The sequence below is a fragment of the Hyla sarda genome, chromosome 3, assembly GCF_029499605.1.
Source record: "Hyla sarda isolate aHylSar1 chromosome 3, aHylSar1.hap1, whole genome shotgun sequence".
Lineage (NCBI taxonomy): Eukaryota > Metazoa > Chordata > Amphibia > Anura > Hylidae > Hyla > Hyla sarda.
The window spans coordinates 30,065,662-30,079,358 of NC_079191.1; the positions used below are offsets into that span (position 1 = coordinate 30,065,662).

The 13,697-nt window shown below is 43.1% G+C and overlaps 1 protein-coding gene across 1 annotated transcript in view; it reads right to left on the bottom strand.

Annotated features, from left to right (window-relative positions):
- The window catches only part of LOC130360522 (cysteine-rich venom protein kaouthin-2-like), a 32,795-nt gene extending 21,254 nt beyond the window's left edge, over positions 1-11,541 (bottom strand). The window contains exons 1-2 of the mRNA XM_056563033.1: positions 11,391-11,541; positions 9,920-9,990 (exon numbers count right to left, since the gene is read on the bottom strand). Of these exons, the coding sequence (XP_056419008.1) occupies positions 9,920-9,979 (60 nt within the window). The 5' untranslated portion in view covers positions 9,980-9,990; positions 11,391-11,541. The remainder of the gene's footprint in view (positions 1-9,919; positions 9,991-11,390) is intronic.
- Positions 11,542-13,697: the final 2,156 nt, after the last annotated feature.

Sequence of the window (13,697 nt, forward strand, 5' to 3'; positions counted from 1 at the left end):
TCTCCGCTAGCGGAATTCCACAAGCAGAAATCCAGAAGTGCGAATGGAAGTGCGGAATCCCCTGGAAGTGGGTTTTCATTTGAGGGGGAATTCTGCAATTGAGGGGGATATTCTACTGTGTGAATAGACGCTTAGGCTGGGTTCACACTGCAGAATTTCTGGGCAGAATTTCTGCACGAGATCGAGCCGGTGGCGCTAGGACCGAGCAGACTGCATTGCTGTCCCCATTGACTGCAGTGCATTTCTGGGTGGATCATTTGAGAAAGCTGCTCAGAAATTCCTTGCCATCTATGGGGACGGCAATGTAGTTCACGCGGTCCTAGTGCTGCCGGCTCGATCTCCGGCAGAAATCCTGCCCAGAAATTCCACAGTCTGAAGCTAACCACAGTGTGGTTTTTGACTCGTTTTAACCAATTTTTGTTATATGTTAAATTGGTCACTTGTCATTCAGGTTCTTTCGAGACCGCTAGCGCTCCATGACATAAAGGTATAATTACATGATAAACAACCTGAGACTTTATAAACAGTTTTACTATTTAAGGCTTAGGGTTAGGAAAGGTTGACCATCAGTCATCATCTCATTCCAATATAGATTCTGCAAACTCTGCATTAATAAAAGAAGACTAAAAACACACCCAGCTCCCGGGATAGTCTGCCAAGAAGGACTTGATAGTAACTTAGCAAGACATTAGCTGTTCCGCCTTTGGGAGTCATCACATATGATGATGTATCTAACATATAATCGTTCTAATCTCATGTACATGTTTTACAATGACCTAGCTGTGAAAACGAAAGGTGGCGTCATCCATTGCTCTGCGTATCCTGAGAATTATCTCCATCACTTTGTACACATCTACAGGTAAGATTGTTCGTGTTTATTTAAATGGGGAATAGACCCTTGCTGGGCCATTCATGTTCTCCCAGGGAAACAAAAACGCATTGGCCCTCATTTACCATTGCAAACCTGACATGTTTTGTCGGGTTGTGCGCCAGGATCTGTCGCATTGCATCAGATTCTATTGCATTGCGCCAGAAATTCTGTCTGCCCCAGATTTTGCGCCAGAATTGAAAAAGCCCCCTCCATTTTGCTAAGAAAACCCGAAAAGGGACATGGCCGCCGGGAAAAGGGGCATAGTCTTAGAAAAGGCCCGTGCCCCATCCTTTTCACAAAAAAACTAAATATTTTTGGTTTCCACATTAAATGTGGTGGATTTGAGCTGAGGAAAACCTAACAGATCAGAGCATGTGTAAAAAAAAAAAAGCAAAATGTAGGGAAAGTGGAAAATGTAGGGAAACCTTAGTAAATACCGTGGAAAATAAATTGTAGGGAATTAAAACCCACAAAGAAACCTACACAACACTCTTAGTAAATGAGGGCCATTATGTTGCCATCCAACATGCCTAATCCTTCTTTCCCCCAACATCTGCTATCTTGGGAGAGTTGGGAAACTCAAAATCAGGTTCAGATGACATTCATCTAATGTGGATTGACATGGGGAAGTGGACAAAAGAGAGATAAGGAATGGGAAGAGTTAAAACTTATTGTAAGTGTAACTTTATCATGACAGAGAGGGGAAGGAAGGGGTTATCCCACAACTGTAGAGTGAGACTACGTACAGAGATTATTTGTAGTCTGTAACTATAGAGACACAGCTTTGAATAGGAGCTGTATATACACAAGATCATACAAGACTTTTTATGTTTCATGATCATGCCCAGGACTGGGGCAGTGGTTAGCACTGTTGCCTTGCAGCGCTAGGTTCAAATCCCACCTTGGACAACATCTGCAATGAGCTAGTAGGTTTTCCCAGTGTTTGTGTGCGGTTTTCTTCCATATTCCAAAATCAGGCTGATAGTTGAGTTTAGATTGTGAGCTCCAGTAGGGACAGGGACCAATTTGAGTGTGCAGCGCTGCTGGGGCAACCTCTTCACCCAGAGGAAAGAAGGTTTCTACAACAGCACAAATGAGTGTTCTTTACTGTAAGAGCAGTGGGGGGGGGGGGGATTTATCATTAGTGATAGAAGCTTTTCTTTTCTATATGTAGCGCAAATTTTTGCGCAGTGAGTTATTTTGCTTCTTTTTTGTGTGTATCTTTTGATAGGACAAAAAGCAAGTAGTAAATTTTTTTGTGTATTGTGGAATGCATTTTGTAGTGGATACTAATTCATCATGTGCATTTTTTTGATTAGACACATTTTTCGGCGCAATACGTTTCTTTTTCGCAAAAATACACTATCAAAATGGACACATAGGAAAGTGTCCTACTAAGACAGCCGGGAGGATGCAGGAGCCGCCTTCTACACTGCTAAACTGCAACTACTCCCATCATGGGACAGAGTCTGTCCCACAATGGGAGTAGTTGTAGTACCGCAGTGCTGAGGGACAGCACTTGCACATCCCTATTTTGGGACAGTTATGACTACTACTCCCATCATGGACAGACTCTGCCCATGATGGGAGTTATAGTCCTGGGGCTGAGGGACAGATCGCAGTGGATCATTTTCCTGAGACTAGAGATGAGCTAATCGAATTTGCCGAAGTCGAATTTGTTCTGAATTTCATGAAAAATTCAATTCGCAACGAATCCGAACTTTGACTCAATTCGAAATAACAAATTTCTTCATTAGGGACACCTGCTGCGATCGTCCTGTATAATGTATAGATGCGAGCAGCTTTCTCCTGCGCTCACATCTCTGCAATAGATAGGACAATCGCATCAGGTGTTAGGAGTGACACCTGCTGTGATCTGTCTTCAACTGCAGGTACTACTGCTCCCAACATGGAGCACACTCTGCTCCATGCTAGGAGCTGTAGTACCTGCATTAAAAGACAGATTGCAGCGAGTGTCACTCCTGACACCCGCTGCGATCGTCCTGTATAAAGTATAGATGCAGCCGACTGCTCTTCTCTGGTCCCACTGTAGTATGAGTATATGCCGCTCTCTGCGGGAAATATGAATAAGTGATGTGATTCTAGTCACATCACTTGCTGGCCAGAGTATAGTGAAAAGATGCGAGCGTAGGAGAAAGCCGCTCCATCTCTGCAATAGAAAGGACAATCGCATCTGGTGTCAGGAGTGACACCTGGGGGAATCTGTCTATTAGTACATGTACTACTACTCCCATCATGGAACAGTCTTTCAATGCTGGAAGTAGTAGTACTACCTAAAAAATGTAAAAAATTGAGAAAAAAAATTAAAACAAACATACACACTTTATTAAACACAATATTAAAATACATTACTAATAAAACATTTAAAAAAATAAATTATAAAAAAAGATATTATTTTTACATAAAAATGGCCCCTTTCAACATTTTTATTATTGTCGGCTACGTTTTTAGGTCCTTGCCCTCCCATATAAATTGATCCCTGTTTAAAAATGAACATTAACTTTTTTTTTTTTTTTTTTTTTTTTTTGTGGCTTCATAATTTTTATACACCCAAGAATGGAGTCTACATTTTAGGCTGCTTTCACACTATGAGTATTCATCCGTTATTAAACATCCGTTTTCTGTATTGTATAATAAAAAAAACGATGCATAATAACGGATGAAATAACAGGTGCTAACGGCTTAATAATGTCCGTCAAAATAACAGGCATATTCATCCGTTAAGACCAGTTATAACATCCGTCATGTACCGTTATTTTAACACCTCTGCCTACAGACGCCCGCAGTTGGGACTACTACTACTCCCATCATGGAACAGATTTGTTTGCATGATGGAAGTAGTAATTCCCCGACTGCAGGAGTCTGCCGGTGGCTGGGGAGGCTACATGAGTGTTTGTACTTCTACCCCCATTATGGGACGGACTCTGTTCCATGATGGTGGTTGTAGTACATGGGCTGAGGGATTGATCGCACCGGGGCACACTTCTGAGATCCGATGTGATCAGAAGTTATTGAACGGGAGAGGGCGGCAGGATCCACTCCCCTGCGATATCATTGTGTATTCTGCCAGATCAGAGCTGTAGTCACTTTCTGCGGTGATGATGGATGAAACAACAACTCCCAGCATACCCATGCCACTGCTTAGATCACACTGGGAGCTGTAGTTTCAAATGTTAAAAACGTCTTCAGCACTGCCTGCTTACTTGGCAATTGGTATATTCGCTTTTTACTCCTGAAATAATTTTCCTGAGATGCTACACTGTAGTCCTCCGTCACAACAGGCCAGAAAGTTACTTTGGTTGGTACTTTGAGGGTTTAAGTGGTGAGTGCCATCTATCAATTCCTGTATATTCTGTATAAAAAGATTGAGCACCAACAGCCAAAGGAGCAAGGGGATTTACCAGAGAGGATTGCTAGGGTTAACTCCACCACCCTTCAGGTTAAGCAGTGCTGTCTGTGCTATTGTCTCTTTGGAGATGTATGGGGTATAGGGTGACGCCATTTTCTACTGCACCGGGTGACACCAACCTTAGCAACGCCGCTGGCAGGGGGTAGCGGTTGCTTGTGCACTCATGCCCCTGACAGACACTGCGCCCTCAGCAGCTGCAAATGCCACCGCACATTGATCATTGATTCAAATATCTCCCGCGCCACCATTCCCAAGACTCCTCCCCCTCCACCACCACCATTCCTGGCGCCGCTACTGGTATAGAGGACTGATGAAGCCAGTCTGCCAGACTAGAGATTGACAAGTAGTGACAGACAAACACAGCAGCCCCCCCAGACACCCACATCAGGCAAATGTTTTCAAATCAACTGGTGCCTGAAAGTTAATCAGATTTGTAAATTAATTATATTAAAAAAATCTTAATCCTTCCAGTACTTATTAGCTGCTATATAAAACAGAGACATTTGTGAATTTCTTTTCTGTCTGACAACAGTGTTCTCTGCTGACATCCTTACCCTTGTCAGGAACTGTCCAGATTAGAATCATATCCCTATAGAAGGGTTAAGATTTTTAAATAGAAGTAATTTACAAATCTGTTAAACTTTTTTGCACCAGTTGATTTGAAATTTTTTTTTTCCCATCGGAGTTCCCCTTTAAAAGTGGACCACCAGACCTGAGGATAAGCACATGTTGGTGAGACGTGGACTGGAGCAGACCTGTTGATGAGCACACCTAAGGCTGGGTTCACATCACGTTTTTGCCATACTGTTTTCAATCCGTTTTTCTAAAGAAAACCGTATGGCAAAAAAAAGGATGGAACAGTATGGGGAAAAAGTAAACCGTATACTGTTTTTAAAAATGCATACAGTTCCGTCCGTTTTTATTTATGAATTTTTTTTTTTAAATACGTTTTATTTTTATTTTTTATTTTGTCCATTTTTAATGGGAGGGGTCTTGGGTGGGGACTTTATAATGAAAATGCGCATGTGCAAAGTAAAACCGTATACATGTGCGTTTCCCATTGACGTCCATGTTAAAAAAAATGTATGCGGTTGCTGTACGTTTTTTAAACTGGAGACAAAACCATGGTCAACCACGGTTTTTAAATACGGGAGAAAACCGTATTGCAAGCAAACCGTACGCAACCGGATGTCTCCGGGTGCCTACGGTTTTCAATTATTTGGCTATGTATAAGGTTTTCAATACGGTTCCATAAGTTTTCAATAATGAAAACGTATACGGGAAACATACTTGGAAAAACATGGTGTGAACCCACCACGTTTTTTACATACGGGTGCCATGACTTTTTACATACGGATCAGCCTGTGACTCCATTTACTTTAATGAGCCAACCGGAGTCAAATGGTGACTCCTGTCGGCTCAATTTTGACCCGTATCTGGTTTTGGACCCCACCTTAAACCGTAGTATACGGTTTGCCCCTCCCCCCGCCGGATCCGGCACCCGTATGTAAAAAACGTGGTGTGAATGCAGCCTTATATAGGTAGAGCGGTAAAAAAAAGGGGCGGGTCATGGGGCGGAGCAAATAGGCGGAGTGAAGGGGCGGCAAAATTTGCTTTTGCCTAGGGTGGCAAAAATCCTTGCACCAGCCCTGCTCCTTACCTCCTTACCCTCTGTGGACCGGGCACTCTGCATCTGACCCATGGAGTGGTACCTGAAGGCAGTGAAAAAAATTGCCACCGGGTACAAAAATGACTTTTTCCACACACCAGCAAAAATGCAAGAAAAACTGACAAAACGCAGGAAAAAAGCTGGGACAGTTTTTCTGGCGTTTTTACTAGTGGACAAAAAAACCTCATTGGAATCCGAGCCTTAAAGCAATAGAAAAAAATCCCAGTGTCCATTTTTCCTGTGAGGTGCAGCTCAGGTGTACAAATAGAACTGTGTGGAGATTTAGAACTTTGCACGAAATTTATCATGTGCCTTGCGCCAAATTTAGACCAACCAAAACGATCTACAAAAAACATCTACCTACACCAGTGGTCTTCAACCTGCGGACTTCCAGATGTTGCAAAACTACAACTCCTAGCATGCCCGGACAGCCAACGGCTGTCCGGGCATGCTGGGAGTTGTAGTTTTGCAACATCTGGAGGTCCGCAGGTTGGAGACCACTGACCTACACCAATATGAATTTTCCCCCCAGTGAGACTATAGAACTCTCTACCAGAGTAAGTGGTCAAGGTGAACTCAATTTAAAGGGGTACTCCGCCCCTGGCATCTTGTCCCCTATCCAAAGGATAGGGGATAAGATGTCAGATCGCCGCTGTCCCGCTGCTGGGGACCCCGGGGATCGCCGCTGCAGCACCCCGCCATCATTACTGCACAGAGCGAGTTCGCTCTGTGCGTAATGACGGGCGATACAGGGGCCGGAGCAGCGTGACGTCATGGCTCCACCCCTCATGACATCACGGCCCGTCCCCTTAATGCAAGTCTATGGCAGTCTACCCATAGACTTGTATTGACGGGGGCGGGCCGTGAGATCACGAGGGGCGGAGCCGTGACGTAACGATGCTCCGGCCCCTGTATTGCCCGTCATTACGTGCAGCGATCTCGCTCTGCGCAGTAATGATAGCGGGGTGCTGCAGCGGGGATCCCCGGGGTCCCCAGCAGCGGGACTCCGGCGATCTGACATCTTATCCCCTATCCTTTGGATAGGGGATAAGATGTCTAGGGGCGGAGTACCCCTTTAACCCCTTAAGGACTCAGGGTTTTTGCACTTTCGTTTTTTCCTCCTTACCTTTAAAAAATCATAACCCTTTCAATTTCCCACCTAAAAATCCATATTATGGCTTATTTTTTGCGTCGCCAATTCTACTTTGCAGTGACATTAGTCATTTTACCCAAAAATGCACGGCGAAACGGAAAAAAAAATCATTGTGCGACAAAATCGGAAAAAAAAAACGCCATTTTGTAACTTTTGGGGGCTTCCGTTTCTACGCAGTGCATATTTCGGTAAAAATTATACCTTATCATTATTCTGTAGGTCCATACGGTTAAAATGATACCCTACTTATATAGGTTTGATTTTGTCGCACTTCTGGAAAAAATCATAACTACATGCAGGAAAATGTATACGTTTAAAAATGTCATCTTCTGACCCCTATAACTTTTTTATTTTTCCACGTACGGGGCGGTATGAGGGCTCATTTTTTGTGCCGTGATCTGAAGTTTTTATTGGTATGATTTTTGTTTTGATCTGACTTTTTGATCACTTTTTATTCATTTTTTAATGTTATAAAAAGTTACCAAAATACGCTTTTTTGGACTTTGGAATTTTTTTGCGCGTACGCCATTGACCGTACGGCTTAATTAATGATATATTTTTATAGTTCGGACATTTACGCACGCGGCGATACCACATATGTTTATTTTTTTTTTTTTTACACTGTTTTATTTTTCTTATGGGAAAAGGGGGGTGATTCAAACTTTTATTAGGGAAGGGGTTAAATGACCTTTATTAACACTTTTTTTTTACTTTTTTTTTGCAGTGTTATAGGTCCCATAGGGACCTATAACACTGCACACACTGATCTTTCATCCTGATCACAAGCGTGTATAAACACGCCTGTGATCAGCATTATCGACGCTTGACTGCTCCTGCCTGGATCTCAGGCACGGAGCAGTCATTCGTCGATCGGACACCGAGGAGGCAGGTAAGAGCCCTCCCGGTGTCCGATCAGCTGTTCGGGACGCCGCGAACAGCCCGACTGAGCAGCCGGGATACTTTCAGTTTCACTTTAGAAGCGGCGGTCAGCTTTGACCGCCGCTTCTAAAGGGTTAATACCGCACATCGCCGCGATCGGCGATGTGTGGTATTAGCCGCAGGTCCCGGCCGTTGATTAGCGCCGGGACCCACGCGATATGATGCGGGATCGCGGCGCGATCCCGATTCATATCGCGGGAGCCGGCGCAGGACGTAAATATACGTCCTGCGTCGTTAAGGGGTTAAGGGTACGTTCAGACGAGCGGATTTTACGCACGAATTTCGCTGCAGATCCGCCGCTGAAGGACCTCTGTATGATGTCTTTACATGTGCCTGCTCAGAGCGGCAATACGCCACTACAAGCAGACACACTGCGATGTGTGAGTCACCGCGTGCATGCGCAGTATACTCGCACATCCCGTCAGCTCTCGGCCTAGCTCATAGAGCAGGGGGAGCGGCCGCGATGTGTGATAGTACACCGAACATGCGCGGCGACTCGCACATCGCCTCAGTGTGTCTGCTCGTAGCGGCGTATTGCTGCTCCGAGCAGGCACATGTAAAGGCAGCATACAGAGATCCTTCAGCGGTGGATCCGCAGCGTAAAATCTGCTGTAAATCCGCTCGTCTGAACGTACCCTTAGCGTGAAAAATGGGTCTGGATGCATTTCTGGAGAGTAAAAAATTGAGGACACTGATTTATGGGATAGAACATTAATATAGGGATTTATTCTGATCACCATATTGGAGTCGGGAAGTAATTTTTTCTTCTAGTATGGGGCAATTGGCATCAGGCTCGTAAGATTTTTTTGCCTTCTGGATTAAAGGAGTACCACGCTGGAAAATTATTTTTCTTTAAATCAACTGGTGCCAGAAATTTAAACAGATTTGTAAATTACTTCTATTTAAAAATCTTAATTCTTCCAGTACTGATCAGCTGCTGTATGCTCCACAGGAAGTTGTGTAGTTCTTTCCTGTCTGACCACAGTGCTCTCTGCTGACACCTCTGTCCGTCCATCTCAGGAACTGTCCAGAGCAGGATAGGTTTGCTATGGGGATTTGCTCCTGCTCTGGAAAGTTCCTGACATGGACAGAGGTGTCAGCAGAGAGCACTAGGGTCAGACTGGAAAGAAATTCAAAAAGAATAACACTTTTTGTGGAGCATACAGCAGCTGATAAGTACTGGAAGGATTAAGATTTTTATATAGAAGTCATTTACAAATCTGTTTAACTTTCTGGCACCAGTTGATTTAAAAAAAAATTGTTTTCCACCAGAGTACCCCTTTAACAAGGAAAGGACACAGTGGGGTCATAAGTTGAACTTCATGGACTTTTTTTTAACCTTATAAACTATATAAGGCTGGGTTCCCATTAAGTTTTCCCCATACGGAGCGCATACGGCAGGGGAGAGCTAAAACCTCGCGCTCCCGTATGTCTTTCTATGCGCTCCCGTATGTAATTCCTTTCAATGAGCCGACCGCAGTGAAACGTTCGGTCCGGTCGGCTCATTTTTGCCCCGTATGTGCTTTTACAACCGGACCTAAAACCGTGGTCGACCACGGTTTTAGGTGCGGGGGAAAAGCGCACATGGGGCAAAAATGAGCTGACCGGACTGAACGTTTCACTGCGGTCGGCTCATTGAAATGAATTTCATACGGGAGCGCATAGAAAGGCATACGGGAGCGCGAGTTTTTAGCTCTCCCCTGCCGTATGCGCTCCGTATGGGGAAAACTTAATGGGAACCCAGCCTAACTTTGTATATTTTGTTTTATTGGAACAACAAAAATGGAGGAAGAGATGACATTGTCTTCCACTTTCATAACATCACTAGGATCCAAATACATTGTGGGGTTCACATACCTGACTCAGGACCACATTGACCACAAGAAGGGTTGATAGGCACAGAGCGGAGTTCATCATCTTTTATCCTCCTGTAATTGATACGTTTGTTGTTAGACATCTCATATCTTAGTTTTCTAAACTTTAAAGGGGTACTCCGCTGCTCGGTGTTTGGAACAAACTGTTCCGAATGCTGGAACCGATGCCGGGAGCTTGTGACATTATAGCCCCACCCCCTCATGATGTCACGCCCCCACCCCCTCAATGCAAGTCTATAGGAGGGGGTGTGGCGGCTATAGGAGGGTGCTCTCTGCTAACACCTCTGTCCATATCAGGAACTGTCCAGAGTAGGAGAAAATCCCAATAGTAAACCTATCCTGCTCTGGACAGTTCCTGACACAGACAGAGGTGTCAGCAGTGAGCACTGTGGTCAGGCAGAAAGGAAATTCAAAAAGAAAATAATTTCCTATGTAGTATACAGCAGCTAATAAGTACTGGGAGAATTACGATTTTTAAATAAAATGATTTATAAATCTGTTAAACTTTCTGCCACCAGTAGTGTTGCTCGCGAATATTCGCAATGCGAATTTTATTTGCGAATATCGTATATTCGCGAATATAGCACTATATATTCGTAATTACGAATATTCGTTTTTTTGTTGTTTTTTTTTTCACAGTACACATCCCAGTGATCACCCCTCTCTGCTTCCAGCTTGTGTGGTGTAAAGAAGGCTCTAATACTACTGTTTGAGACTGGCGTGCGAATTTTCGCATATGCGAAAATTAGCATATGTACATTTTCGCCTATGCAAATTTTCGCCTATGCAAATTTTCGCCTATGCAAATTTTTGCATATGCTAATTTTCGCATATGTTAATTTTTGCATACGCGAAAATAAAACGAGAATATTACGAATATGTGAATTTAGCAAATATATGACGAATATTCGTCCATATATTCGCGAATATTCGCGAATTCGAATATGGACTATGCCGCTCAACCCTAGTCACCAGTTGATTTGAAAAAAATTATTAAACGTTTTCCATCGGAGTACCCCTTTAAGAAAGGTCTTGCTTACTTAATCTGCTATAACTAAATTCTCCGGAAATTCTGTTAATTGTTGAACCTTTTGAGTACTCCTTTCAGTTTTTACAAACGATAAACACTTTACATTATTTACAAGTTGGTAAAATTGCTTTAAAACTGGCCTAACAAAAGTAAGTTAAACAAACCTAAATCTTAAAAAGGAGGGAACAAAGTAGAAAAAAAAAATAACAAAATATATATATATATATATATATATATATATATATATATATATTTATATATATATATATATATATATATATATATATATATATATATATATATAAATTTAAAAAAGGGACATTATGAAACCAAATCTGTTTAATAATGAAACATTCTAGATAAAAGATACAATGTTACTATACAGTATAAGATGAGTCTATGCAGTACAGCCGGTGCTCCTTACCTCTTCCTCGGCTCTAGATGGAGATCCTGCACACTTGGCGTCCTTCCTTGGTTTCAGCGATGAAGGAGATGTGAGGTTACAGCAGCGGAACGTTCTATTTATAGGGAACTTGTATCAAATACTTCCTGAGATTTTGTTATAAAAGGATGAAGCAATCTGCATCATAAAAAGCCACGAGACAATAATGACACCGGTTACACAAGTGCGGTGCCAATATGCCTATGGGATCGCATTAGAATGACACATGAAAACATCCCTATTGTTGATTGTCTCTATAAGAAGTTCTTCCTACAGAATTGTATACACTTAGTTTACGGTAACAATAATAGAATCTAAGGAAGAAGACAGACATGTTCTTGTTTAAACAGCCTGGCCACATCTGGGCACCGGGCCATGTGATGGGCCGAAATAAACAATACCAGGTAATAGGATTATGGCTGGCAGTCCTCTAGGATTGACAGAGGTAATGGACAATACCTGCCTTGGGAAAAAGATTAAAGTGATTACATTGTATTAAAGGGGTTGTTAAAACTGAAGGAAAAATTATACGTTCTTGTTTAAACAGCGTGGTCACAGCCGGGCATTGGGCCATTTGATGAGACGAAATTAACGGATTATGACTAGTTATTGACTGGGGTTATTATGGGCAATACTTACTTTAGGAATGAGACAAAAAATAAAATTAAAATAATTTGTTACTATTTTCTTAAAGGGGTTCTCAAAAAATTTAATTAAAGGGGTACTCAGCGTACAAACGGTTCCAAATGCTGGAGCCGGGCGCTCGTGATGTCATAACCCCGCCCCTTCATGACATCACACCCTGTCCCCTCAATGCAAGACTATGGGAGGGGGCATGACAGCCGTATATAGGAGAGCTTAAAGGGGTACTCCGCCCTTAGACATATTATCCCCTATCCAAAGGATAGGGGATACGATGTCTGATCTGGGGGGGTCCTACCACTGGGGGACCTCTTCTTGTGATCTCTTCTGCAGCACCTCCATTCACCAGCTGCATGGAGCGAAGAAAAGTCGCCATGCCCCCTCCCATAGGATTGCATTTAGGGGGCGGAGTGTGATGTCATGAGGGGGCGGGGCTGTGACGTTACGATACTCCGGCCCCTGTATTGCCCGTCATCAGCCACTAATATAAAGTACAATATGTCACGAAAAAACAATCTCAGAATTGCTTTGCCCAGTAAAAGCATTTCAAAGTAATTACCATATAAATGGGCACTGTCAGATCCAAATATTTCTTATGTTTTTACTGATGATAATTAAAGACCTTTCGTAATATGGTTGATAATTTTTTTTTCAATATTTAAGAAAGGAAACGGCTCCTGAAAATCCCACCTCTAGTGGTCCCCATACCTACAGGGACACTAACAATTCCTGCAGCAGCATCAGGCTTGTCCATGAGTCATGGACAAGAGATGAATAATGGACAAGACTGCATGAGCAGAGACACCAATCACTGCCCACCACATTCAAGGAGAGACATCCTCTCTTTCTCTGCAAGGATTTCTAACACTGTGAGCTAATAAAAAGAGGGATTTTTATAATAAACATAGGTGATAGAGGCAGAAAAATGACATGTACATGGTAAGGATTAGGTACTGAGTAACATATAATTTTTTTTTTTTTTTTGGGGGGGGGGGGGGGGAAGGGGGATCTAACAGGAATGCTTTAAAGAGACACATGCCAGATTTGAAAAATTGGGCTCAGTCATTAAAGGGGTACTCTGCTGCTAGACATGTATAGCAGCGGACTACCCCTTTAATGCCTGAGCCCAATTTTTCAAAGGATAGGGGATAACATGTCTGATCGTGGGGGTGCCAAGGCAGAGATTGCGGGGGTCCTCAGTCATGTGGTGCATGATGCCAGAAGACTGGCAAACACAGACACCACGCCCCCTCCACTCATGTCTCTGTGGTGACCCAGTACAGAATCACGTGTTCTTCTGTACTGCTGCCCATCCTGTGTTGCAGATGCTGCTTCAATGTCTGTCTTCAGTCCACTCTCCTTAGAACTCTCCATAATGCACTAAATAATGTAATGTTACATAAGGGTTAATGTATTGTATTTTCTATGCACTTTTTTCCCTTAAGAAACCTGTTGTCAAGGACCTTGTTGTTAAGGGGAGTATGCAGTGGGGAACATGTGACTTATCCGGCCAATGGGATCTCTCTAAATTCCTCCTATATATATATATCTGAGGTACAGTTTGGTGAGGAGTGAAGTCTGTCTGTGAGGTGGATCTGAAAGGACTGCAACTCCTTCACGCTATTCTGAGCTGTAACGGATTGTACC